The sequence below is a fragment of the Pan paniscus genome, chromosome 18 (assembly GCF_029289425.2).
Source record: "Pan paniscus chromosome 18, NHGRI_mPanPan1-v2.0_pri, whole genome shotgun sequence".
Lineage (NCBI taxonomy): Eukaryota > Metazoa > Chordata > Mammalia > Primates > Hominidae > Pan > Pan paniscus.
The window spans coordinates 1,126,617-1,154,245 of NC_073267.2; the positions used below are offsets into that span (position 1 = coordinate 1,126,617).

Consider the following 27,629-nt stretch of genomic DNA (forward strand, 5'->3'; position numbering starts at 1 on the left):
CCATTAGAGGAGGGAAAATAGGGAAAAATGAGAGAGAAAGATACAAAGATGTGGAAATACGTCCACATATGTCAGTTGAGATATATGGGCCTGTCACTTAAAAGACAAAGACGGCCACGCTGACCCTAACCATGACCTTGCTCCCCGCTGTCTCAGGAGATGCGCGTCGGTGAGGACACAGGCCTTGAGGCCAGGCGCACACCTGCAGTCAGGGCACTTTAGGAGGTCAGGCAGGAGGAGTGCTCGAGCCCTAGAGTTCAAAACCAGACTGGGCAACATAGCGAGACCCCCATCTCTACAAAAAATTAAAAATAGCTGGGCGTGGTGGCACCTGTAGTCCCAGCTACTTGAGAGGCTATAAAACTAAGATAATACTATGACTTTTTTTGCCAACAGATTTGAAAACAGATGAACAAATTCCCAGGGAAATGTTCACCACAAAAACTGCCTCAAGTCAAGAAGGAATGGAAACTCTGTGTGTCCTGCGGCCCGCAAGGGTGATGAGTCACAGAGACCCTGGCGGCGCAGGTGGCCTCATGCAGGAGCACTGCCAGGTGTGAGGGATGGTCACCTCTGCTTTCCAGACTCCCCCAGAGGAAGAGGCTCAGATGTTCTGGGAATGTGAACTTGCTTCAGCATCCACAGCATTAATGTAACTCGCCACGTTACAGACGAAAGAACAAGTCATCTCGTGACTGATGGAGAAACGCCACAACTCAACATCCATTCATGGCTAAAAACCCACAAAGGAGAAGTGAATAAAAGCAGCCACGAAAACAACCCACAGCCGGCATCGTGAGAGGCAGTGCGTGGGGTGGGGGGCCCTCCCTGCTGTGGGACCCCAGACCCAGGACAGCACTCGACCCCGCCCAGCAGGGGAGAAAGGTATGGATGCAGAACCGGCAGAATCCCTAGATCACCCACAGGACGCGTCTCTGAGGGACCCGCAGACAGACGGGGTAGTACCAGTGCAGAGGTTGTCCGAGAAAGGTCAAGGTCACCAGAGTCCCACACTTAGCCGCCAAGAGGAGGAAATGTGACTTAAAAGGGCACCATTTACAACATCCACAAAAAGAAGTCACCTCGGAGCTGCGGCCTACAAACACGCGTGGGGTCCGGCTACACAGAATCCACTGAAGCTATTCCAGGAGCCCCCAGACGCGCGTGGGGTCCGGCTACACAGAATCCACTGAAGCTATTCCAGGAGCCCCCAGACGCGCGTGGGGTCCGGCCGCACAGAATCCACTGAAGCTATTCCAGGAGCCCCCAGACGCGCGTGGGGCCCGGCCACACGGAACCCACTGAAGCTATTCCAGGGGCCCCCAGACGCGCGTGGGGTCCGGCCACACGGAACCCACTGAAGCTATTCCAGGGGTCCCCAGACGCGCGTGGGGCCCGGCCACAAAGAACCGACTGAAGCTATTCCAGGGGCCCCCAGACGCGCGTGGGGTCCGGCTACAAGGAATCCACTGAAGCTATTCCAGGAGCCCCCAGATGCGCGTGGGGTCCGGCCACACGGAACCGACTGAAGCTATTCCAGGAGCCCCCAGACGCGCGTGGGGTCCGGCTACACAGAACCGACTGAAGCTACTCCAGGAGCCCTGAGCAGCTGCAGAGAGAAACGTGCGGTCCTGGATGGGGGACGATCTGTGAGCAAGTCCGTTCTTCCCACTTAGATTCATGGCGACATCGATGCCCACAGGGAAATCACCTGATGGGCACCGGTGCCAGCCTCCGAGCAGCTAACGCGGAAAAGCCCAAGGGGGTCAGGAGTTGCTGAGGGCCCCGGCGGCCAGAGTGAGGGTCCTTGCTGGGGGGAGGGGTCAAGAACGGCACAGCCACCCTGGACATGTGCAGCTTCCAGTAAGGTGAATCACAGGCCTGCTCACGATACAGTAGCGCCCTTGAAAATACATCCACAGGATGAGGAGATTGCGCCTCTGCACGGCAGGCTGTGGTGAAAACCAGAAACCACTACACGTGCACAGACGGGATGGGTGAACCGACCGCAGGCACGCACCGTGAAACAGGACCCGGCCAACAACCATGGGCGCCCCCACGTGCACCAACGTGGCGTGGCACCCGTGCCTGCTGACGGAGCTTTGCCCCTCTAGGCGGCGGTGCTCTGGTAGGGGTGGGCAGGGCAGGGGAAGGGCAGGCAAGGCAGGGGAAGGGCAGGCAGGGCAGGGGAAGGGCGGGCAGGGCAGGGGAAGGGCGGGAAGGGCGGGGGCAGGGGCGGGCAGGGCAGGGGAAGGGGCGTGGGACACCCAGGTACATCTGTTTTCCAGAGCACGTGGAACGCCACCTGGACCTGTGCATTGCCCTGGCTGTATGTTACACCTCCATGGAAACAATCGAGAGAGAGAACCACCTTTAAAATCCCCACCACGTTTTCCCTGGGAATTGACAGTCGGAATGTAGCGTTTACAGGGAAAAGCAAAGGCCCGGGACTGGCCCAGACCCCCTGGAGGCAGCGTGGGGGTGCTCTGCCCTTCAAGGCACCCTCAATGCAGGGGGCTTGTGGGGCAGGGATGGCGGTGACTGTGGGCAGGACGGGGCGTTAGGGGGTACCCGGGGTTCCAGGGGCTGGGGGAGGCAGCCCCTCACCCACATGGAGGCAAATGACCCTGGCCTCTCTCAGACCCTGGTTCCCCGTGGACTGACACGAACACTTGAAAGGAAACCTCTAGAATGGAAGAATCTTAGGAGTGGATCCCAGGAATGTGGGGGTGTCCACACAGGAACTTGGCGTGCTGACCCCGTCCCACTGCGGAGCCCAGGACATGGCCAGGCCTCTCGCAGCTGCAGGAAACGCTCTTGGGAGGAGCCAGTCCTTGGAGGAAGCCTGGGAAGGAGACCCTCAGCCTGCAGCCCGGGACAGGGCTGCAGTGGGGCCCGTGACACAAACGAAGGCTGGGGAGGACAGGCTGTCCCCAAGAAAGGGGGCCTGTAATGCCCCAGGGTCCTCCCAGACAGCGGGGCAGCCAGAAATAGGGCGACGGGCCAGCGTCTCTGTGGACACAGGGGGCAGGGCGGGCGGCGCGGGCTCACCTGGAACAGGATCTGCAGCACCCCGTGGATGATGCATGCCCGCCGGCCGAGGAAGAGGAAGAAGGGCACCAGGAGCTCGATGAAGTGGTTGCTGAGCGTCTCGAAGCGATGGAACCACCAGGGTGAGTGGTGCAGGTAGTACGCCACAGGATTGGGCACTGGCTGGGTCTGCAGGGACAGGAGGGGCCGTGAGGTGCCTGGCCGATCTCGGGGGGCGGGGCTAGGGATAGGCTTGTGGGTCCCTGGCCCCCTGACCCCGGCCCCTATGGCACACAGGATCCCCCCGGCCCGCCTGGCCCTGCACACGTGGAGCCCACCTGCCACGCTAAGAGGGGCCAAGAGACATTCAGGGAGCTTTTGAAGCGAAAGCGAAGTGTTCATTTTTGTCTTAAAATGTTTACCATCTAAAAGCAAAGAATACACACCCCAGCTGAAGAAGAGACGACACCTGTAAACCCCGTGCCCAACTTGAGAACACAGGCAGTCGGAGAACGCGCTGCCTGCTGCCCACAGGCGGCCAAGCTGCAACCCCCAAGAGCCGGGGTCCACAGGCGGCCCCTCAGGCTCAGGATGCCCTTTCCCTGGGGATGGACACGTAGGTGGGGATGTGACGGTTGGGGACCAGCAGGAATGGGGCCCGGGTCCCGAGCCCAGCTCAAGGCTCTAAGTGCAAGACCTGGCTGTGGGGACCTGGAAGCCTCCCAGGCCAAGGCACAGAGGAGTCCCCACACCTAGGGTCCCACTCAGCAGCCCAGCCAGGAGGAAGGGTGGGAACTTGCCCTGCATCATAATTCAAAACTATCAAGGCCAGGCACGGTGGCTCATGCCCGTGATCCCAGCACTTTGGGAGGCCAAGGCAGGCAGATCACTTGAGCCCAGGAGTTTGAAGCCAGCCTGGACAACGTATCAAGACCCCATTTCTATAAAAAATTAGCTGGGCATGGTGGCGCGTGCCTGTAGCCCCAGCTACCCAGGAGGCTGAGTCAGGAGGATCGCCTGAACCCAGGAGGCGGAGGCTGCAGTGAGCCACGACTGTGCCACGGCACTCAGCCTAGGCAACAGAACAAGACCTTGTATCAGACAGTCGATCCATCAATCAAGTCAGAGTGGTTGTGCAGACTTGTCTGGAGTGAGAACACCCCACTGGCAAATGGGGCCCAGGCCCCCACACGCTGTTTTCTGGAAGCCCCCAACGACAGGACCCAGAGTAGCACTGCCAGGGCTGTGTGAGTCGGTGAGCCCAGGGTGGTGGTGGGAAGAGTGCCCGAGATGGACGATGCTGCACGCTCTGCTTGGCTTTGTGGAGGGGCCTGCCCGCGTGCTGCTCAGGGCTGAAGGCCTTGCTAGCACAGCCCGCAGGAGCCATGGGGCCTGGCACAGCTGCAGAAACCCCACTAGGGACAACAATGAACACGCCCTGCAGGGAGGGAGGCGGCCCCCAGACGCTTCAGAGTCCGCACCCAGATCCTGGGACTCCCAGGGTCCAGAGAGGCTACGTGGAAGTCGGGGTCCCCAGGTGGCAGAAAGCGCACATAGGGGCTGTGCTGGGCAGCGCTCACTCCGGGGTAGGGGTGTGGGAAGCGCAGGAGAGGCGGCCATGTGCACACCCGAGGGGGTGTCCGGGCACAGGGCCCCAGTGCACCCCAAGAGCCGTGGGCTGGGGAGGGTCCTGAGGCCTCTGCTCATTTGCTTAGAGGGCAAAGAGTTATTTTTGTTTATACTGAGGCTAGGAGAAAACATCATGACCTGAAACTTGGCTGTGAGCCGTGAGGTGGGTGTGGCAGTGTCGCACGCTGCAGGCAAGGCCAGGAGCTCCCGTGCAGCCGGGACACTCAGCCCGCGGCCAGGGGAATGGTGGGTCAGGGCATGGTGGTGCTGCTGGCCCAGACCTCAGGAAACAGCCTGCAAACTTCTCCTAAAAAGACAATTTTAAATAAGAAAAACATGAGGAAAGAGTGAAGGGGATGACACCTGTTTAGGGACTTAGAAGGCAGTAGATCTTGGGGGAGAATGAGCGTCGTCTGTTAGGGCTTGAGTGCCCCATGTGGGACCCACCCCCTAGTGCCCACAGGGAAAGGCCAGAGAAGAACCGGAAGGCCTGGTCTGCCACTTCCCTTTTAGGCTGCTTGTTGTGTGTTTGGGGTTGCGGCGAGACCCATGCAGGAGGCAGCAGGCTTGGCCAGGTGTTGGGAACAAGCATCTCCAGGGCTAGGCCCACACCTGAAGTCCCAGCTCTTGGTCTGGCTTTTGGGGTGGGGGACTTTAACCTCTCCTTCCCTCTTGCATGCTGGGGCTGCTGACGTGTGTCAGCTGAGCTTTGACGGGGAGGGGAGCGGGGGCTGCTTATGCTTATCAGGTGAGGGTCTTGGGATGAAGAAGGAGGTCCCATGTGTTCCAGGAACAAGCCAATCACAAGCGTCCCCGTGGGAAGCGGCCCTTGGATGTTTGTGTCCCAAAGTGGTAATTGCCACCGGCTCTCAGAACCTCACCTGGGAAGGGGCCACAGCAGGGACACAGTGCGATGCCTTTGTGGACGTGGAACCCCCACTTCCCACCAAGGCAATTGCAGATGGAGAAAAATGACACTGAGTGATAAAGACGGTGACAAATGTAACAGACATGGGGCTGACGTGACCCAATGCTGTGTTAAAAAGAGAAGAGCATCAGGCTCAGCTGTGGTGGCCACTGCCCCTCCTAAGCATGGCTCGCCTCCCCTGGAATCCCAGCCGACCTTGGGACTCAGCTTTGGCCAAGAGAATGCAGCGTGAGTGATGTTCTGAACTTTCAAGCTCAGTCCTTGAAGAGGCAGATCCAACCCCATTAAAGGTCCCTCTACTCTGAGGCCACCAAGCTGTGAGGAAGCCAATGGTAGCCATGTGGCAAGGCCACCGGGAGATGCACTAGGTTCCAGTACAAGTGAAGCCTTCCTGGACCTCCCGGCCTAGCTATCAGCTCGTGAACGACCCCACCTGACACCACGTGCAGCAGAAGAGCCACCCAGGGGAGCCCATCACAGGACCAGGAAAAAGAGGAGCCACCCAGCGGAGCCCACCACAGGACCAGGAGAAAGAGGAGTTGCCCAGCGGAGCCCACCACAGGACCAGGAGAAAGAGGAGCTGCCCAGCAGAGCCCATCACAGGACCAGGAGAAGGAGGAGCCAGCAGCGGAGCCCATCAAAGGACCAGGAGAAAGAGGAGCTGCCCAGCAGAACCTGTCAAAGGACCAGGAGAAAGAGGAGCCGCCCAGTGGAGCCCATCATAGGACCAGGAGAAAGAGGAGCCACCCAGCGGAGCCCATCACAGGACCAGGAGAAGGAGGAGACGGCAGCAGAGCCCATCACAGGACCAGGAGAAAGAGGAGCTGCCCAGCAGAACCTGTCACAGGACCAGGAGAAAGAGGAGCTGCCCAGCGGGGCCCATCACAGGACCAGGAGAAGGAGGAGCCAGCAGCAGAGCCCATCGCAGGACCAGGAGAAAGAGGAGCTGCCCAGCAGAACCTGTCACAGGACCAGGAGAAAGAGGAGCTGCTCAGCAGAAGAGCTGCCCGGCAGAGCCTATCACAGGACCAGGAGAAAGAGAAGCTGCCCAGTGGAGCCCATCACAGGACCAGGAGAAAGAGGAGCTGCTCAGCAGAAGAGCTGCCCGGCAGAGCCTATCACAGGACCAGGAGAAAGAGGAGCTGCTCAGCAGAGCCCATCACAGGACCAGGAGAAAGAGGAGCTGCTCAGCAGAGCCCATCACAGGACCAGGAGAAAGAGGAGCTGCTCAGCAGAAGAGCTGCCCGGCAGAGCCTATCACAGGACCAGGAGAAAGAGAAGCCGCCCAGTGGAGCCCATCACAGGACCAGGAGAAAGAGGAGCTGCTCAGCAGAAGAGCTGCCCGGCAGAGCCTATCACAGGACCAGGAGAAAGAGGAGCTGCCCAGTGGAGCCCATCACAGGACCAGGAGAAAGAGGAGCTGCCCAGCAGAACCTGTCACAGGACCAGGAGAAAGATGCTGCTGCTCTAAGCCACTGAGGCTTGGGGTGTGTTGGGCAATAGCAGATCTCTGAAACAGCCTGAATCCAGAAGCCAAACAGTGTTGAACTCTGATGTTAGTGGGAAAACCCCATTTTAGAGAAACCAAAGTAAAAGTCTTTCTGAGTCTTTGGGTAACAGATACTTAGTACTGACTCACACACCCTCCACCCCAGACAGGGCTCAGCACTCGTACCCGTGTAAGCCTCCTCACATCCTGGAGAGGTACAGAAACAATATTTGAAGAAACATTGGCCAAATATTTTCCGAATGTAATGACAATGATAAACCTATAGATTCAAGCAACTCAGCAAACTCCAAGCACAAAAAATATGAGGAAAACAACACCAAATAACCAAATGGTCACATTTTACTGCATGACAGTATGACACTATTGATCACTTTGATTGTAGTTTGATTGACAAATAATCAAATTGTCACAAACTGCCTACAAATGTTAATTAGATCATGTTGGTTAGTAGTGTTTTTCAGCTCTTCTACATCCTTCCTTATTTTCTATCTACCTGCTTTATCTATTATTGAAATCTCCAACTTTATGGATTTGTCTATGTCTGCTTACAGTTCTATCCATTTTTGCTTCATGTCTTTTGAAGCTCTATTATCAGGCGCATACGTGTTTGAGAGTCTTCTGACCTCCTGATAAACACTGTGAAATGGCCTCTTTACTCCTGATCATATTCTTTGCTGTGAATTCTGCTTTGTCTGGTGTGAAGGTGGCCAGTCCAGCCTTCTTGTCACTCATTCACGTTTTTGGTATGTTTTTCCATCCTTTACCTTTCAGCCTGTGTGTCTTCGTATTTGAAGCAGATCTCTTAAAGTAGTACTACAAACTACACATCATAATCGAATATTGCTTAAAACTCATGATAAAAATCTTACAGGCAAATAAAGATGTTACAGAGTATGTAGATAAGGAGTTGTCACAGGGAATAATGCAAATGAGACGAGAGTAGAGTACAATCTTTAAAGTACTAAACCTGTCAACCTAGAATTTTATACCCAACAACAATCTCTTTCAAAAATGAAGGTGAAATAAAGACTTTGTCAGACATTGACAAGCTGAAAGAACTTGTCACCAGCAAACCTATGCTAGAAGAAATGTCAAGTCTGTTAGGTGGAGGGAGAATGATCACGGATGGAAACCTGATCTCCACGCAGGAGTGAAGAGCTCTGGAAGTGGTGATGTTAGGTGGAGGGAAAATGATCACGGATGGAAAAAAGAGCTCTGGAAATGGTAAATATATGGATACACAATGAGGCTGTTCTTCCAATTGAACGAAATGTCTCTGAAAGATAACTGGACTGTTTAATCAAACTGTTTGGCAATAATAGCAAAAGGCCAGGAGGGGAAAATACTGTTGGGAGAATATTGTTGTAAAATTCTTTCAGCATTTATGAGATAGGCATAGTATAACTTGAAGGTGAGCTGTGATGGATTAAAGGCATATACTATAAACCCTAAAACCACCACACAAATAAGACAAAAAAGTTACAGCCAAGAAAGAAAATAAAAAGGAGTCACAAAAATATTCAATTAATCCAGAGGAAGGTGTAAAATAATAGCAACAAAAAGGAACAGAGAACACATGGGAGGATCAGAAAACAAATCGCAAGACAACAGGCTGAAACCTTCCCCAGGAAAGACTGCACTGGATGCAAACCGCCCAGACACCCAGATAAAGGGCAGGACTTGTCAGACTGGATTTAAACATAAGACCCAGGCATACGCCAGCTCTAAGAGATCCGCTTCAAACACAAAGACACACACAGGCCGAAAGGTAAAGGACGGAAAAACATACCATACAAACACGAGTGACGAGAAGGCTGGACTGGCCACCGTCACACCAGACAAAGCACAATTCAGAGCAGAGAATATGATCAGCAGTCAGGAGGCCATTTCACAATGTTCATCAGGAGGTCAGAAGACTCAAACACGTATGCGCCTGATAATAGAGCTTCAAAGACATGAAGCAAAAATGGATAGAACTGTAAGCAGACATAGAGAAATCCATAATTATAGTTGGAGATCTCAATCTCCCTTATCTCAATAATTGATAAAACAGGCAGAAAATGAGGACGTACAGAAGAGTTGAAAAACACTATTGGCCAATTTGATCTAATGAATCCTGACAGAACACTGTCTGTTCATTTTTGGCTCAAACGGAACTTTCACTAAGACAAACCATATTCTGGGCTACAGAACAAATCTGACTAAATTTTAAAAGACTCAAGGCATATCAAGTATATTCTGACAATAAAGGAATTAAATTAGAAACCAGTAACAGAAAGATATCTGGAAAATCCCCGACTCTTTAAGGAACTTTCATTCCAGTGCATGTTACGACATTTGATTCTCACAACCGCCGTAGGGTAGTGGGTGATCAGTTTAAAGCTGGAAAGACAGAACTTGCTCAGGATCACAGAAGCCAGTAAGGGGCGCATGGAGGATGGGCAGCACAGGGCTGCATAACAACAGGGCTCAGATGCAGGCGCTGCTGTCCTCGGCTGCGTGGGTAGAACAGCCGTGAGCACTGCTGACCCTGAGGCGCCACCCCTGTCTTCCCCAGCCACGGCTTGTCCCTGTCAAGAGGACCCCAGGACAAGTGGGAAATCCAGGCCCACGGAAGGTCGATGTCTCCTCAGGCCTGCACTCGCCCAGTGGGCTGCTCTGCTGAGTGATGCCAGGGCACGGGCCTGGGGCCGTGAGCCGCGCCGGCCAAAACCACCCTGCAGCAGGCCGCCTGCCAGACCAAGCCCCTCCCACCCGAGACCCCCGACATTCCCCAGGCCCCTCCCACCCTAGGCCCCCCGGCGTTCCCCAGGCCCCTCCCACCCGAGTCCCCGACGTTCCCCAGGCCCCTCCCACCCGAGGCCCCCGACGTTCCCCAGGCCCCTCCCACCCAAGTCCCCGTTCCCCAGGCCCCTCCCACCCTAGTTCCCCGCCGTTCCCCAGGCCCCTCCCACCCAAGTCCCCGTTCCCCAGGCCCCTCCCACCCGAGTCCCCAACGTTCCCCAGGCCCCTCCCACCCGAGTCCCCAACGTTCCCCAGGCCCCTCCCACCCAAGTCCCCAACGTTCCCCAGGCCCCTCCCACCCTAGGACCCCGCCGTTCCCCAGGCCCCTCCCACCCAAGTCCCCAACGTTCCCCAGGCCCCTCCCACCCTAGGACCCCGCCGTTCCCCAGGCCCCTCCCACCCGAGACCCCGACATTCCCCAGGCCCAGCACTGCCCTTCCTTCCCAGCCCCCAGCACACAGAGAAAACATTCTCTTCTTACAAAAACCAATAAAACAGCAAGGAGACAAGGCGAGAAGCCTTGGCTCCCACCCGCCGGATGGGATTCAGACGTGGTTCCCCTAATGGTGACATTTACAGTCTTCACGGGCGACGCCAACCTGGATATATATTATTCCCACATTAGCGGGCCCCCATATCTGAGGGCGCTTGGTGACCCACAGTCTGAGCGGGCTGGCAGCCCACGGCCCCTGGTCGCAGTTAAAGGCATTACAGGATCTTCTGGCCCAAATCCTTGCTGGGTGGGTCCTGGGACGCCAGGAGGATAAAAGGTTGTGTTGAGCTTCCCTGTTGGGAGTCAGCCAGGAGCAGCCCCAGCCGCTGTGCTCTGCGTGAGCCTTGAGGGGGCAGGCTGGAAAGGGGCGCCTGCCTGACACGGGGATGCACCAGCCACAAGACACACTGCGTGGAAGCTGGCCGGGCCAGGCTGAGCACTTCAACACGGATTCCTGCAGCTCCTGCTGGGAGTGTTGGGGCACACGCGGTCTCGGTACCCGTGGGGGAGCTCGGCGGGCAGGGGGGTGTGAGCCGAGGCTTCTGTCAGCAAGGCTGCTCTAGGCAGCAGGGCCATGTCCCCGGGGGGCGTCCACAGCAGCTCTGCACCCCCTCAGCCACTCCCACCCACACCTGGAGGCCCCGCAGAACTCTGGGAGCCCAGCCCAGAGAGGGCCGCTCTGTGTGGTCCGCCCCACGCAGAGTGCGTGCTCCTAGCATGAATGGCCTCTAGCCTCCGAGAGCACCTCAGGGTGAGCAGGGTGGTCGCAGGTACCCAGGAAGGCATGGCCGTGGCCTGGGCCTGGAGTCAGGGTGCAGACCGTGACCTCAGGCAGGGGCAGTGCTTCTGGATCACTCTACTTAACCAGTGGCCTAAAACTCCCCCTGCAGGTGTGGGAGCCCAGAGACGCACCCCCAAGTTGCAGGCTGCCGGCCACAGGCTGGGACACCCTTGCTCCAGGAGCGTAGGTGGCCCCAGGCAGATCCAGGGGACCCCCGCCCTGGTCAGGCAGCTCCCTGAGGGTCTGTGGTGCGTGGCCTGGTCCCCAGCGGTGAGTCGACTCTGGGGGCCTCCGTGCCCGTCACGGGGCCTGTCTGTAGCCCTGACAGCATCCTTCGGCAGACGGAATTGTAGTTCTCCACGACGTCGGCCCAAGCTCACAGACAGGCCCGGCCTCGGCCCAAGCCTTGGGGTGCATGGGGTTGAGCTCAGTGGGGTACTCCTGCAGGCAGCAAGGGAAGTGGCCGTGGGTCCCTGCCCGCCCAGGCCCTGGCAGGGGCTGCCCTGTGCCGCGTCTGGGAGGTGGCTCCGGAAGGGGCGTGGAAGGAGCGCCGTGGGACTGAATGAGAGTGTTGGATTTCCCGCAGCTTTCTAGCAACAGAGTTATGTTCAACTCCCCTAAAAAGCAATGGAGAATTGTGTGCAACGTTCAGGGTCCATGTACTCCAGATCCAGTGAGTTTTCTCTGCATCAAAACCATCTGTGGGAGTCCTCACTCCATCCTTCTTGATGACAGCTGACTTCCTAAAACCCAAGTGGAGAGAGAGGACAGGCCCGGATTTTCCATTTCAGCAGCTAGTGCCATCCCTGCTGCTAAAAGCAGCTGCATAACCCCCACATTCACAACCTGCTGTTGCATCCGCGTCGTCAGGCAACCGCTCCGATGTGGGGACCGCAGCAACCCTCCCCACAGCCTGCTGCATTCTGGACGGCGCCCGTCCCTGGTCACCCGTCCTGGGCTGGCCCTGGGATCCTGGGGGTCCTCGCAACGGGGATGAGGACATGGCTCTGGTCCCTCTGCTGGCTGAGAGCAAGCGGCCATCCGTGCATCCCCGGTGTCTCATGGGAGTGAGCCCTTGGCCTGCGGGGTCTGCACTCACCCTGGGTAGAGGTCATCAGAACTGAGATAGCTGCAGGGCACCCTGGTGGAGTCCACAGAGATCTGGGAACATGACGTGAGGAAAGCCACAGGCTTGTTGTCAGGAGTTTCAGGCAGAGCCACCCGGTCGCCTTTCACCCTCCAGGGGGCTGGCCCCTTCTCTTGGAACTTGGGGATGCCTTCCCTGCTGCTTCTGGCTTAACCGACTGAATTTGCCGGCAACTGCCTTTCGTTACCAGCAGATGAAAAAAGCGGTGAGTGTGGGGTGTGAGGCTGCGGATGGCGGTGGATGTGAGGCTGCGGATGGCCGTGGGTGTGAGGCTGTGGATGGCGGTGGGTGAGAGGCTGCGGATGGCGGTGGGTGTGAGGCTGCGGATGGCGGTGGGTGTGAGGCTGTGGATGGCCATGGTGGAGCAGTTCCTTCTGGGGAGAGAAGTCTGCACACTCGGACCTCCCAAGCCCGGAGGGAGGAGTCCCGAGTGAGGCGTCCCCGGGGTGCATGGCTGCCTCTTACTCTGTGCTGCTGAAACTTCCGGAGGTTTCCAGGCTCCTGAAGGGGCTCAGTGTCCCCTACAGCATAGGGGCAACTCTCCAAGAAAGGGGCACCCCCCTCTGACTCCTTATCTGACCAGCAAAAATCGGAAAGACAGCAAAAGGGCCTGAGATCCCCACCCACAATGCTGTGGGGCAGAGGGCACGGCTCGGGGGCTGCAGGCAGGGGCCTGCCACCTTCCAGAATCAGGTCCTCCTCGGAGAGAGGATTCACGCAGGGCCCTGGGCTCGCAGATGACACCCTGACTTCCTGAAACCTTCACCAGTGCCTCGTCATCAAGATACACGGGAGGGAGCATCCTCGTCTGAGACACAAGTCTGAGGTGAGAGGGGGGATGAAGCTCCTGTCCCAGCTGAGGATCCCTCTGCCTCATGGCTGCTGCCTGACACTGGCTGGCCCTGCTGCCCACCTGTGCATCCCTCTCCCGGGGTCCCCATGTAGCTGTCCCTAAAACCCCACCCCAGATGTGGTGTCCTCGCTCTCCCCACACACTGCCCCCTGTACCTAGGACCCCCCAGTGCTTCTGGCCTTGGACTGGGCATGGCCACTGCTCCGTCTGTCGAGTGGAGTCCAGGCCCCTGAGGCCGGTATATGGGCCATTCCTGCCCCAGGAGACACAGTGAACCGCAAAGAGCCGTGTCGCGGCGGGCCACCTGCTGCAGGCACGGCGCCGCACTGCTCTGAACACTCGCTACTCCAGGTACTCGCTCCTGGAGCCCCAAGGGGCCCCCGGGAAGCAAGAAAAGGGGCTCCTGGGCCCCGTCCCAACTCAGCGGGGCTCCCTCATGCCTCTTCAAGTCACAGTGGGTTTTGAAATGCGATTCCCCAAGGACAGCCTCCACAGCTGGAAGGAGCCGGCCCGGCCCGCCGAGACAGCAGCTGCTGCCAGAGCCTCACGCTGCCTGGCTTGGCCCTGGACCCCATGTGACCATCAGGACATCAGGCTCATGGCTCTCTGTGAGCCAAGGCTCAGCCTGTCCTGGGATGTGGATGATAAGGGCCCTGACCTCACACACCCTGCACTCCAGCCTCAGTGTCTGGAGATGGGAGTGGCCCCAGCCACAATCCAACCTCCCAGGAGGCTCCACCTTCCAGAAGCTCAGCCATGTGGGCACGGGACCCCCCATGTGTCTGGGCCTCTTCTAAGGACACAGTCATTGGATTTGGGGCTCAGCAGTCCACTCTGACTTCATCTTAACTAATCACAAGGAGGCCCCAGATAAAGCCACGCTCCAAGCTCCAGGGAGAGTGGGTTTGGGCCCTGCCTGCAGGCCCTGACACTGCTGCGGCCAACCCTCCGGGTGGCAGTGACACCGAGGGTGCCTCGAGACATCCAGGGCCATCCCTCCGGCCCGGGCTGCCCCTGCCTGTGTGCTCCAGGCCGGGCCCACCCTGTCCACCGTCTCGGGCCATGTCTGAACTGGTGTTGATGGCTGACACAGAGCACTCCTCACACACAGCACAGCAGAGAGCTCTGGTGAGGGGCAGTCCTGGGCCTTTGAGGCACAGGAAGAACTGGGTGCTCACGGGGGCGGGAGGGACCCACTGCATCCCAGCTGGCCACATGGACACAGGGGAAGGCAGTGCTGACAGGCAGCTGTGGGACCCCCCGGCCCGCCTCCCCAAGAGTTGCGACCTGTGTCCTCGCCGGAGTGCAGCTGTGGCATGACCCATCCCCCAGAAACACCACACCCTGGTGGTCCTGGCCAGGTGAGTCCTGGGGATCCTGAGACACTCCTGGGCCCAGAGCAGCCACATTCACTGAAGAGACGCAGCCCAGGATGCCTGACGCCGGCTTTGAAATGCAGCCACTACGTAGAGAAGGCATCAGAGTGTTTGTTTGTGGGGACATGGTGGGCGCCTCAGTGTCTCTTGCCAATGGAAAGCTGTGCGGGACGGTCCTCACCAGCACGCAGCCTTCGTGGACCTGAGCCCACTGCACCACTACTGTCGCCACCCGTGCTGGGCCAGGGGGCTCAGTGAGATGTGCTATGGAGCTTCTGGCCTGGAGACAAGGGGTCCACCCAGCTTTCCTGACCTGTCCTGAGAGCATCTGGAGACACAGGACCCCCCACCACTTTCCTGACCTGTCCTGAGGGTGATGGGGGAGACACAGGCCCCCCTGCCCACTTTTCTGACCTGTCCTGAGGGCGTCTGGAGACACTGGTCCCCTCAGCTTTCCTGACCTGGGCTGAGGGCGCTGGACCTTATCGGGGGCAGGGTGGCTGGCGTGGGCTGCGGTGTGCACAGCTTTGTTGGCGAAAGCCTCTCACACACGCGTGCCCTGCGGCTGCTCCCTGTCACGGCTGTGTTGGGACCATCCAGCCAAAGAGCTGAGAGTGTTTACTTTCTGGTATTTCACAGACCGTCAGCTGAACCCGCTCTCGGACAAAGAGAGGAGCTCGCGGGTCCTCAGCAAGGCGGGGCACTTGATGGGCTATGGAGACATCTCAAGAGCCTGAAGAATAAAGTCAGGACACAGCCACTAAATGCAGGCACAAATGCCTGTGCCAGGCCGGCACGTGGACCAAGACCCGGAATCGCAGCAGAGGCGCCACGTGAGGACGGTGCCAGCTCCACGCTTGGAGGCGGTGAGTGCCAGAGCAACCCTGGCAGAAAACGCAAAGGCAATGAGACAGCTGTCACTGGCTGTCAGCGGCACGCAGACGATGATGGCTTCCGCGTGCAGGTGCGAGTGATGGGCCGAATGCAGGAAGGGGTGTCCAGGCCTGAGATGCTCTAGGTGCACCGTGGCCATGACCACACGGGCCCAGGGTGGGGATGGTGCTACCAGGAGGCTCCCACATGGACTGAGAACAAATGACTATCCAAGCTCCAGGCCCCAGACCACCCCCAGCCCCCACGTGAACACGTGAGCTCCAGGCCCCAGACCACTCCCAGCCCCCACGTGAACACGTGAGCAGTTGGCAGGAACTGGGGCGTCTGAAAGGACTCAGCCCGGGCCTGGGGGCCAAGCACAGTGGAACTGTGCTGTGGTTCACACCTTCCCTGTGGGACACACCTGCCCGTGTCCAGGTAATGATGGAGCCACAGCTCCGTGTGGCAGGGGCTGGGCACGCAGCCAGGAAGCCCCCAACAGGCACCTGTCAGGGGACGGTGGGGAGCTGTGGACTCCAGGAAGGAGGGGCCGGCCCGGAGGCCTGGGCAGGACCAAGGACAGCAGCGGAGGGTGCCGGTGCAGGAACCAGAGCAAACCAGCTGCACTCGAGACCACGGAGGGCCACAGACCCCGTCCCCGCAGCCCCAGCAAGGGGGGGCGCCTGCAAGCCCCCGTGTGACCACCCACCCGGAGAAAGGAGGGAGAGGACGTCCTGAATCAATGGGGGTGACCCTGTGATGCGACAGCTCACCAGGGTGTGCAGGACTGAGCCCCGCCAAGAGTGGGAACGGGGCGGCGTGAGACCGGGTGCCCTGCCCTCACCCTGCACGGCACGCTCACCTCGTAGTGGAAATCCATGCAGGTGAGGTCTCGCCAGCACCGGTCCCCCCGGATCTTGATCAGGCCCTGCAAGGAAGAGAGCAGAGGGAGAGTCAGTCACGGGGGCTGCGGATGCGGCGGCGCCGACAGAAACAGCTTCCCAGGAAGACGAACCATCCACGAAGGCCGTGGATCTGGGCTGCAGGCGCCGTGAGGGAGGGGACCTTACGTATGAAACACTCAGGAAGGCAGAATTTGAGAAGGGCAGATTCAGGGCTGCTTTGAGGACAGGAGTTAAGTGCACACCGCGGGCGTGAGCAACAGTGGCTTCCTTTTTATAGTCAGCGCCTGTTGCGCCTTCCCCAACACTCATTCTCAGAGCTCCACGCATCACCACGCTACAGAAGTTGCGTGTCTTTAAAGAGGACAAATGCACCACGCCCTGCACAGACCCCACGGACAGTGTCAGAGGGAAGCTTCTCAGTGCCTCCAGGATGAGCCCAAAGTCGGAGGGAGCACCCAGTGCACACGCGTCTCAGCCCCGCCCCCTGCGGCACAAAGGGAGCCGAAGCGCAGGCCCCGTGTGTCTCCCACACACTGCAGCTCGCCTGCTGTGAGGACGCCTGGAGCACGGGACAGGCTTCCAGGGGCCTGCAGAGGGAGCCGCCAGCACTGGGGAAGGTGGGACTTGGGCAGAGAGGCTGCGGGGCTGGGGGTTGGTTCTGCAGTGCCAGGGCCACAGTGAAGCATCCGGGGAAGGGTCGGCTCCCACACCCGTCTGCTTTCCCTGGGTCACTCCCGGCTTCAGATGATTCCTTCACAAGTCAGAAACAAAGTGTCCCCTCTTCCCGCTCACCCTAAAATCACCGCTGAGACACAGATTCACATCCAGTGTCTCTCACACACTGGTGCATGGGAGGTGAAACTGCACAGACGTGGAAGTGAGTCCCGCCTCCTCCATGACAGGGGTTTCTGCTGCACAACCACTCCCGGCCAAATCCCCTGGGCTCCATCCACCCGTCCCCCTGTCCACCGGGCCGTCTGCCCACTCGTCCCCTGTCCACCAGACCATCCGCCCACCCGTCCCCCTGTCCACCAGACCATCCGCCCACCCGTCCCCCTGTCCACCGGGCCGTCCGCCCACCCATGCCCCTGTCCACCTGGCTGTCCACCTACCCGTCCCGTCCACCTGGCCGTCCGCCCACCCGTCCCCTGTCCACCGGACCGTCCGCCCACCCGTCCCCCTGTCCACTGGACTATCCGCCCACCCGTCCCCCTGTCCACCTGGCTGTCTGCCCACCCATCCCCTGTCCACCAGACCGTCCGCCCACCCGTCCCCATGTCCATCAGACCGTCCATCCACCTGTCCCCCTGTCCCCTGTCCACCGGACCATTCGCCCACCCATCCCCCTGTCCACCTGGCCATCCACCCACCTGTCTCCTGTCCACCGGACCGTCCACCCACCCGTCCCTCTGTCCACCGGACCGTCCGCCCACCTGTCCCCCTGTCCCGTCCGCCGGACCGTCTGCCCACCCGTCCCCCTGTCCACCTGGCCATCTGCCCACCCATCCCCTGTCCACTGGACCGTCCACCCACCCGTCCCCGTCCACCGGACCGTCCACCCACCCATCCCCCTGTCCACCGGACCGTCCGCCCACCTGTCCCCCTGTCCACCTGGCAGTGCGCCCACCCATCCCCTGTCCACTGGATCGTCCACCCACCTGTCCCCCTGTCCACCGGACCGTCCGCCCACCTGTCCCCCCATCCACCTAGCCATCCGCCCACCTGTCCCCCTGTCCACCGGACCGTCTTCCCACCTGTCCCCCTGTCCACCTGGCCGTCCGCCCACCCGTCCCCTGTCCACTGGACCGTCCGCCGACTCATCCCCTGTCCACCTGGCCATCCGCCCACCCATCCCCCTGTCCACCCGACTTCCACCTGGCACATAAGTACTGAGTGTCCTTGAGGTGCCGGGCCCCGCTCCACCCCATAGAGGCCGCGTGCTGCAGGCGCAGGTGCGACAAGGCGCAGAGAGGCAGGACGGCCACCAGGCATGGCAGACGCAGTGGCACATAAAGGACAGGAATCCATGCTGCAGGTTCGGAGGCGACGGCTGTGGTGGGTGTAGCATGGTGGGCTCTGGGGCAGCCGCATTGGGCTGCAGGTAGCGCCATCTCACTGTTGCCCACATGGTGGGAAGAGGGTGAGGGTCTCTCTGGGGACACTTTCGTAATGGCCGCCTCCCATCAGCGAGTGCTCCCCTCCGTGGGCGTGCTGGGGTGTCGGGCCTGGTCCCTGGTACCATGACACTGGGCTCAGGGTTTCCACATGAAATGGAATTCGGGGAACACGATCTATTCACTGTGGAGGCCAGCCTCGGCCCGGACAGAGCTGACAGGGCTGTCCTGGGCAGGGAGCCCCGGGTGGGGGGTGGGGATGGCCACAAGGGAGGAAGAGAGGGTAAGGGTGCCCCCCTCAGGCAGAAGCGTGGGGTACAGCAGGGCTGATGAGGCCGCAGGGGGAGGCCCAGGAGCCCCTGGAACGCAGGGTCCCATCTGCCACGGCGCCAGTCGCAGTCCCATTGCGGGATACTGGCCTCCAGACGGCGCGGGGTGCAGCCTGAGGCCTGCCGGGGCCATCAGGACCTCCAGAGCAGGGGCCGGAGCTGCTGTTGGGATGGAATTTCCTCCTCTCCGGGGAGCCCCAGCTCCAGCCTCGGTCTCCTGCCTGGTCGGGTCAGCCTCGGGTTCCCAGTAGAATCCTCCTCCCCAGGTCAGCCCATCACGGGCTGGAGCCACGTCTGCGGAACATTAATACCTCCCAGTAGCACGGAGGCCAGTGTTTGGTGATGGACCAGGGACCCCAGGCCAGCCAGGCCAACAGAAAACCAACCACACACGGGAGGGCCTTCGGGGCGGCCGCGGGCCCCTAGCTGGGGCCAGGCAGGACGGGAGCCGCCGGGTTCTCTGGCTACATGTGACCGAGAAGGCAGCAGGCTCTGCTGCTGTCTGTGCAGGACGACCTGGGCAGGGGAGGGGCGTGTCCAATTCCAACGTGTTTGGAACATGGGGCCCGCGAGATTGGCGGGGGAGTGGGAGAGGCAGGAGAGGCTGCACCGCGCCCTGAAGGACGGCACATGGCTCAAGTGACCGATGCCGAGAGGGACACGAATGAGAAACGGCGGGGGAGTGGGACCAAGAGCCCAGCCCGGCCCTACAGGAACACCAAGCAACAGGCACCTGTTCCTCACGTGAGCCAGACGGGACGCCACCCACACGCAGGCTGCACGGTGCACAGACACGCCTTGGAGGGGTTGTGAGGCTCAGCCACCCACACGCAGGCTGCACGGTCCACACACACGCCTCGGAGGGGTTGTGAGGCTCAGCCACTCCGCGCACTGTGAAGGCTGCCTCTGGCGGGGCCGTGTCTGGGTCCGGCATCGCCGTCTCTAGGGTCTTGCTGTACGCCCCTGCCCTCACACGCCCTGCGCCCCCAACGGCAGGGAGGGCGCCGAACACCCAGGAGTGTTACTGTTTAAAGACCTGAAGGGTGAACTGCTTTAAAAACCGAGAGTCAGGTCTTCTGGAAGCTGGGTTTGCTCAGATCACAAAAGCACCGGAGACTGTTTCCCACTTGGGCTCCTGTTCTGCAAACAGGCATGAAAACAGCCGAGGGTGTCCAGCTGACCGGGCGGAGCAGGCCCCACTCCTCAAGGCACTGCCCACACCCAGGGGAGCTGCTGCTTCTGATGAAATGCACGGCTCCACCGGGCAGGGGCACAACCACCGCCACTGCTCCCCCCGCATGAGCACCAGCTCTGCTCCCTGCAGAATCCGAGAGTGGAACTCTATGGAGATTCAAACCAGGAAAAGAAGAAAAAAACAAAATAATTAAAACGTCATTCAAATTCTAAGCTGATATGAGACACTTAAAAATCTGAAAAATTCTTTCAGGAGTGGAAGATAATTATATTCCTCCCATCTATTGATTTCTCTCTACATTGCACATGTCAGATTTTCCACGGATTTTTTTTTCTCCCAGAGCAAGTGTCAAAGGAACAAAGCCTTCTTTGAGGCTTTTCAGCCCAAAATTAATTCTAAAAAAAAAAATGGCACAGACAGGCCAATAAACGCACCAGACCCAAAGGGAGCCAGGGACCCACACTGCCCGTGCCACCGTCCCGCTCTGCTCGGAATGCCAGAACTTTCCAGGCCCATCGACGATGTTCCCGCCTCGCAGCGTGTGGCTGCAGCAGCTCCTCTCCTGATGCCTGTGTGTCCTGGGACACACTTCCCCAAGTCTGCCATCTGGAAACTCGAAGCGTCTGACGGTCGTATGCGGAGGAGACACTCTGTGGAGACCCCGCTTCTCTCACTTGGCCCCCAGAGGCCGCCATCCACCCTGCAGTGACAGCCCCCTGTGTACCCTTGCACAGTGGCTCAGGACAGACCCCCAGCCCCTACAGTCCCTGAAAGCACCAGCTAATGTGGTGTTTGAGGAGGGGGCGCCGCCAGGCCTCCCTCCGAGCCACAACCTCCTCCACCCTTCTGGCGTTAGGGTCCCCTCGCCTGTATCAGTGGCCCTTCCTCCCCACCTGTAAACACAGGGAATTACTCGTGACAGGTCCTGCCTCCGCAGGAGAGACTCAAAGGGGAGAGCTTTGTCCTGGAGTCAGGTCACAGCCCAGTGCCCCTGTGAGCAGCTGCAGGGGTCTCAGATTTGTTGCAACAGCCACTGCTTCTCCCCGAGTGCTCTGAGAGCTGGGGGTGGGTGGAAACCGTGTCTCAGGGTGAGGGGACCACTGGCGGGCTCCGTGGGCAGAGGCACTATGGGGTCTATCAAGACCCTCTAGTCTCCATATCTGAGGGTGGCCCAGCCGCAGCAGGGGTGGTGCCTGGGGTCCCGCCTGGCTCCGTGGCTCTCCTGTCTTCCTGGGATGGTGTCCACACTTTCTTGCCCTCATGCAAGAGAGAAGTGGCATGGGAGGTGGGCTCTGCCCCCGAGTGCTTCAGCTCACGCAGACTTCCTTGTGGCACAGCTGCACCAGGAGCTGTGTACATGGCAGGCGTCCTCTGCGTGGCGGGCGCCTTCTGCATGGCGGGCGTCCTCTGGAGGAGGGGCCTCGCCTCTGGGCCACTTCATGCCTCAGAACAGTGGGCTGAGCATCAAAGTGCGGTGGGCCGGGGTCTCCATGGCTCCTGACGAAGGGGACCCAGGTCCCCCGTGGCTTCACATTGAGGACAAAGCTCTTCCCTCAGACACGCAGCTGACTGGCTCATCGACACTGGCTGGGCTCTAACTTGCAGACCAAGGGACCTGGACCTGGACAAACGCCCTGGGCTCGCTTGCTGCCTGGAAATGAATTCCCATGAGTTTGAGGGCAGCTGTTTCCTCCCCAAGCACCTGGAAAAGGCTGTCCCAAGCTGACAGTCGGGCCGCCGCAGAGCCTAGGGGACCCACGCTGCGGGCAGGGGCACTGACTTTCTGACCAGTGCCAGCCGGGAGAGCCTGGGCTTCCGGGATCTAAGGCCTGTTGTCAGAGGCTTGTCTGTCTGAAAACACCTGAACTGCTCCTTCCCCCGGCTCTGGGTGCCCTCGAGGCCTTGGCTGCTGGGGCCCGGAGCAGCCCAGGTGGGGGCAGAGCCAAGGGGTGGCAGCCAGGCCGTGTAGGGGCCAGGATTTGGGGCACATGCTGTCAGGTCACCAGACACCATGAAGACCCCAAGAATCACCATGCCTTGGCAGCTTAGTCGGGCGAGGGGAATTAAGAGGAGGGCAGTTCATCTCCGAAGCACGGGTCTGCTGTAGACTCTCAGCTGCCTATCTCTCTAATGGGATTGGTTTGCCTTCCAGAAGTTGCTGCCCTAGTCACCATACCACGTAAATTCCTCTTGCTGTGATCACGGTTTTAACTTAGAAATCAGACAGAGGAGATTTTGGACTTACTGTATTTTTATTTTTATTTTTTGGCAAACGACGTGCACTTCAACAGAAACCTTCGGCGTGAACCCAGAAAGGCGTGTTCACGGTAAGCACAGCGGCTGGTTCTGTTACCGGGAGATTGCTTGAGCTGAACTGTGCGGTTGGGAAGAGGAATTACTAATGCTCTTTGTAGCAGAGTTTTATTTTGCACCCCCACAACCCAGGAGATCCTTTGAAGATCACAGGAGAGCACTGTCCTGCGTGATTGTCCCAGGGGCTGTGTGAGGGGCTGTGCGGGGATCTGAGACACCCTCACCCTGGAGGCTGATGCGCTTCAGCCGTGAGGAGCACCCCGGCTCCTGTCCCAGCTCTGCCAAAAACGCCGGAGGTCGGAGGCACAAAGCACTTTCAGGGACTCCGGTCTGGGCCTCGGCCTCACAGGGGGCTGCAGCTGGGGGCCAGAGGTCAGGATGCCATAGACATCATTTTCTAAAAATTCCCATGACGCCTCCGTGCCGGAGTCAGAGGTCTGCCCCTTCCGGGTGGTGCATGTCGCCCTGAAGCCGACGGGCCCTGAAAGAAGCCCCTTTTCCTCTGAGCTGCCCGAGCTGCCCCGACACTGATGCAATAAAGCAATTAGGATAATTACTCTCGTTCTGGAGTGTGGCTGCCCAGGACCAGGGCGGGCCTGTCGGGGAAACGGCAGCACATCTGCCTGATCCTGGCCTCACAGGGCTGCATGCCGATACCAATTCCATTACGTTTAATGTGATTTCACCAGTGACTCTGATGCCAAGCAGCAGCCTGTGGACTTCAAAGTCAGGTCTTGGTGTTGGCAGCACTGCTCCACGTCTGCCTTCCAGCGCCACCCATGACCCACACATCCCATGGGCTGCGGACCCCCTGGCACGCTTGGGGGTGAAGCATGCTCGGCGTAAAGCGCTTTGCAGACAGTCCTGGGCCTGTGGGAAAAGAGCAGATGACGAAGGCGCAAACCTGTTGAGCCCCTGGCACCTTCCTTCCGACCCCACGAGGCTTGGGGTGGCAGCACACACGTGGGAGGCACACGCCCTGGACGCGGGACGTGCCCTGCCCGTGAGGGTCGGAGGCTCCACTGCACGATGCCGCACACTCGGGCCTGAATCCCACAAAAGGTGAGCAGGTCTGGGTGTAAAGAGAGACGTGGGGCTCAGCTCCGACACGCGTCCCAAATCCTGGCTTTCCTTGAGGAAAGAAGTCACTGCACCCGGCACTCCCCCTGCACCCTTCTTCAAGGGTTTTGTCCATCTGATCTAAGTTGTCACACTGACTGGCCTAAGGCTTCTGTAACATCCCAGGCAGCTCTTCATAGTGCCATCTTAGTTACTGGAGTTTCCACGGTGCCTGCAATCACACAGCCTGGCTATGGCTTCCTGGCCTTTGCTTGATTCTGACCCAAAACTGGTTCACACTGTGGGCTTACGTATTCCACGTTTCAGCTGTTGCTTTTTCTTCTTGTGTTAATGAGGACCAAGACAGTTTGCACACAAGGAGCATCAGAAGGCCCTACCTCTGGGTGCTGTAGCCAGGTGTGAGCCCTCCAGAGCCATGAGCTGCACAGGTGTGAGTTTGGACATCTTATTTTATTTATTTTATTATTTTCTTTTCTTTTTTCTTTTATTTTTTTGAGCTGGAGTCTCACTCTGTTGCCCAGGCTGGAGTGCAATGGCACGATCTTGGCTCACTGCAACCTCCGCCTCCCAGGTTCAAGCAATTCTCCTGCCTCAGCCTCCCGAATAACTGGAATTACAGGCGCCCGCCAGCATACTCACTAATTTTTATGTGCGTGTGTGTGTGTGTGTGTGTTTTTAGTACAGACGGGATTTCACCATGTTGGCCAGGCTGGTCTCGAACTCCTGACCTCAGGTGATCTGCCCATCTCAGTCTCCCAAAGTGCTGGGATTACAGGTGTGAGCCACCGCACCCGGCCAGACATCACGTTTTGACTTTGCCAGCTTTTGGAATTATGAGTTCTCTGGCTTCTCTTTATCATCCCGTGGGTCTGCGATGCCTCTGCCAGGCAACACTCACGCCAAAGTGGGCTCCAGCAGGAATGGGGAGACAGTGGCGGTGAGCATCTGCACACCTGCAGCCACCCCAGGACAGCCATGCAGACGTCCCTTCCAGACAGAAGCCAGGTGGGGAGTCGGGGGAGGGTTGGGAGGGGGAAGGTACAGAAAACAGATTTCCAGCTTTTCAATTCTCCAGGGGTCAAACTAAAAATCAAGTGGTCTCCTCTACTGATATTGTCCAGGTCTGAGAATTCCCAGCAACAAGGACCCTGGCTCAATTCCCAGAACATACGCAACCGAGAGCTCTGCACCCCAACACAGCCCAGTTCATCAGGAGGAAGTGATCAACGGTGGTTTGGCTCCAGGTGGCCTCATGGAAAACCCACCCTCTGCCCCTGTGCAGGTGGCACAGAGGTGCCGGGACACAGAGCTGTGGGCTCCACCTACAAGGATCTGCTGCATGCTGGCCACAGAGTAGGCAGACCCACCCCCGCCCTGAGATGCCGATGCTCTGTCCTCACAAAACCAGGATGGGGAAAGAAAGGGGAAATTATTTTTTAAAATAGCGTCATTAAAGGCCATCTGTTGCCTTCAACGCTGTGACTTGATGGCCACGCCATTGATCACGTCCTGAGTGAAAGAGACCTTCACTTTGACACGACTGAAACTCATGGAAAGCAGACAACCCGGCCGAAACACGGGGGAAATGCTCCAGGGCTCCAGGAGAAGCCGTCTGTGTGTGCAGCCCCGGCGGGATGTAGGCTGGAGAAGGCCCTGAGTCAGGAAGTCCGGCGAGGCCATCTGGGTCCACGTGGCTTCTTGGTGCTGTCCCCGCAGCTTGAGGCAAGGAAGGTGGAAAGGCGCCGCCTGCCCCGCCTGTGTCTGCAAGGAACCGTGGTGACTCCATGATGGCTCTGGCCCAGCCCCAGGAAGCCATGACCCGCACAACCTGAGGATCCACGAAGCCCAGCCAGGGCCGGCCCCGAACCGGGTGGAGAGCAGTGGTGGGTGGGGTGGGGGTGGTTCTTGTTCCAGCACAGTCAGATGGCAGCCGACCCACACATACAGCCAGCCTGGCCACCAGCACCGGGGCCCTGTCTGTTGCCCCAACCCGCCGACACCCTGTGGCAGCGGCAAGCTCAGCTATCCTGTGCATGGCACGGCCACGGGTTGGGCTGAGGATGCCCACTGCCTGCCGCTCCAGGGCCTGAGGGGAGCTCTGGGAGCCAGGCTTGCTCTGCCACACGCCTGGGGTGGACAGCCCTGGGCCAGCGCAGCAACCGGAGTGAGACGGAGCAAGTACAGTGAGTGCCAGGCTCTGCTCCAGCCCCCGCAGGCCGATGCGTCTGGCCTGGCATTCTCCCTGACTTGTCAGCTTCCCAGCTCAGAGCCCTCACCTCACCTCACACTCCTGGACATCAAGGGGCACCAAGAAGCCACTGAGGGAACACAGCGTCCCCCCCCTTGCTGGAGCCCAGGAGAGGATGCAGCTTCCTGCAGCTGTGCCCTGGGGGCTGCCTGTTTCAGGCTCTGGCTCTGGCTGGGCTGATTGTCTTTCCAGGGCTCAAAGCACATGGTTTTCTTCTGGTGCTCAACCCAGGGAAGGCCGAGGACAGTCTGGCTCAGTGTGGTGACCTCTGCACTGCCCGTGGGGACGCCCATCTCTGCTGCGTGGTGGTGACCTCTGCACTGCCCGTGGGGACACCCGTCTCTGCTGCATGGTGGTGACCTCTGCACCGCCCACAGGACGCCTGTCTCTGCTGTGTGGTGGTGACCTCTGCACCGCCCACAGGATGCCTGTCTCTGCTGTGTGCTGGTGACCTCTACACTGCCCGTGGGGACGCCTGTCTCTGCTGCATGGTGGTGACCTCTGCACTGCCCACAGGATGCCTGTCTCTGCTGTGTGCTGGTGACCTCTGCACTGCCCGTGGGGACGCCCGTCTCTGCTGTGTGCTGGTGACCTCTGCACTGCCCGTGGGGACGCGCCCGTCTCTGCTGTGTGCTGGTGACCTCTGCACTGCCCGTGGGGACGCCCGTCTCTGCTGCGTGGTGGTGACCTCTGCACTGCCCACAGGACGCCCGTCTCTGCTGCATGGTGGTGACCTCTGCACTGCCGTTCTTGTGAGGAGGAAGTATCTCAGTTTAATTTCAACCGTTCTTGTGGGGAGGAATTGTCTCAACGTAGATACGACGCTCGGCATTTCCCTAATAGCCAATGCATCTGAGGGATTTTTCAAGTGCTGTGAGAGCCATTTGCATGTTTCCTTTTGTGAAGTGCCTGCTAAAATCCTTTCCCTCTTTAAAAAATCAAATTATCTTTATTATTGAACTTTATGAATTCTTTATGTATTCCAGATACAGGTTCCTTGTCAGGCATAACGGCATTGTGAATATTTTCTTCTGATCTGTGCCTTGTCATTTTCTCGGTGGTGTCTTTTGAAGAACAGAAGACTTTAATTTTGAGGAAGTCCAATGTGTGTGTTTGTTTCTTTTTCTTTCAGGGTCTCACTATGTTGCCCAGTCTGGGCTTGAACTCCTGAGCTCAAGGGACGCTCCTGCCTCGGCCTCCTAACATGCTGGGGTTAAAGGTGTGAGCCACTGCACCCAGCCATTTTCTTCTTTTATGGTTAATTTTTGTGTGTGTCCTGAGAGACTTTTGCCTATCATAACATTACAAAATATTCTATGTTACCTTCAAGAAGTGTTAATAGTTTTAGCTTTTATGTTTGCAATCCATCTCAAATTAACGTTTGTGTGTGGTGACGGAGGGGGGTTCACTTATCCAGGTGCATATCCAGAACTTCCAGCACCAACTGTTGCAAAGGCTTCTTTCTCTCAGTAGAATTGACTTGGTGGCTTGTCCAGGAATCATTTGATCCTGACTTTGGTGTGGGACTATTTCTTGGTTCTCTATTTTGCGGATGCAGCTATCTGTCCTCACGCCTTGTGATGGTTAATACTGAGTGTCAGCTTGATTGGGTTGAAGGATGCAAAGTACTGATCCTCGGTGTGTCTGTGAGGGTGTTGCCAGAGGAGATCCCTGTTTGGGTCAGGGGGCTGGGGAAGGCGGACCCAAGCTTAATCTGGTGGGCACCATCTCATCAGCCGCCAGAGAATATAAAGCAGGCAGAAAAAGGAGAAGAGGGGAGACGGGCCTACCCTCCCAGCCCGCATCTTTCTTCTGTGCTGGACGCCTCCTGCCCTCAAACATGGGACTCCAGATTCTTCCGTTCTGAGACTCGGGACCGGCTCTCCTTGCTCCTCAGCTTGCGGGCAGCCTATCGTGGGGACTTGTGATTGTGGAGTTAATACTCAATAAACCCCTTTATATTTATATTTCTCCTGTTAGTTCTGTCCCTTGAGGGAACCCTCCACACACCTGCGTCACACTGTCTTCATTATGATCATTT

At 58.6% G+C, this 27,629-nt stretch overlaps 1 protein-coding gene and 1 long non-coding RNA gene across 13 annotated transcripts in view; one reads left to right on the top strand and one right to left on the bottom strand.

The window, feature by feature from the left end:
* LMF1 (lipase maturation factor 1) overlaps nt 1-27,629 on the bottom strand; it is a 131,779-nt gene that overhangs the window by 25,713 nt on the left and 78,437 nt on the right. For all 12 annotated transcript variants that reach the window (XM_063598176.1, XM_034951650.3, XM_024925938.4 and 9 more), the window contains exons 5-6: nt 16,267-16,332; nt 3,052-3,219 (exon numbers count right to left, since the gene is read on the bottom strand). In XM_063598176.1, coding sequence (XP_063454246.1) covers nt 3,052-3,219; nt 16,267-16,332 — 234 coding nt within the window. The remainder of the gene's footprint in view (nt 1-3,051; nt 3,220-16,266; nt 16,333-27,629) is intronic.
* On the top strand, nt 16,420-27,557 carry LOC117978673 (uncharacterized). Its single transcript, XR_004669365.3, has 2 exons — nt 16,420-16,926; nt 26,721-27,557. It is a non-coding gene; the product is annotated as an uncharacterized LOC117978673 (long non-coding RNA).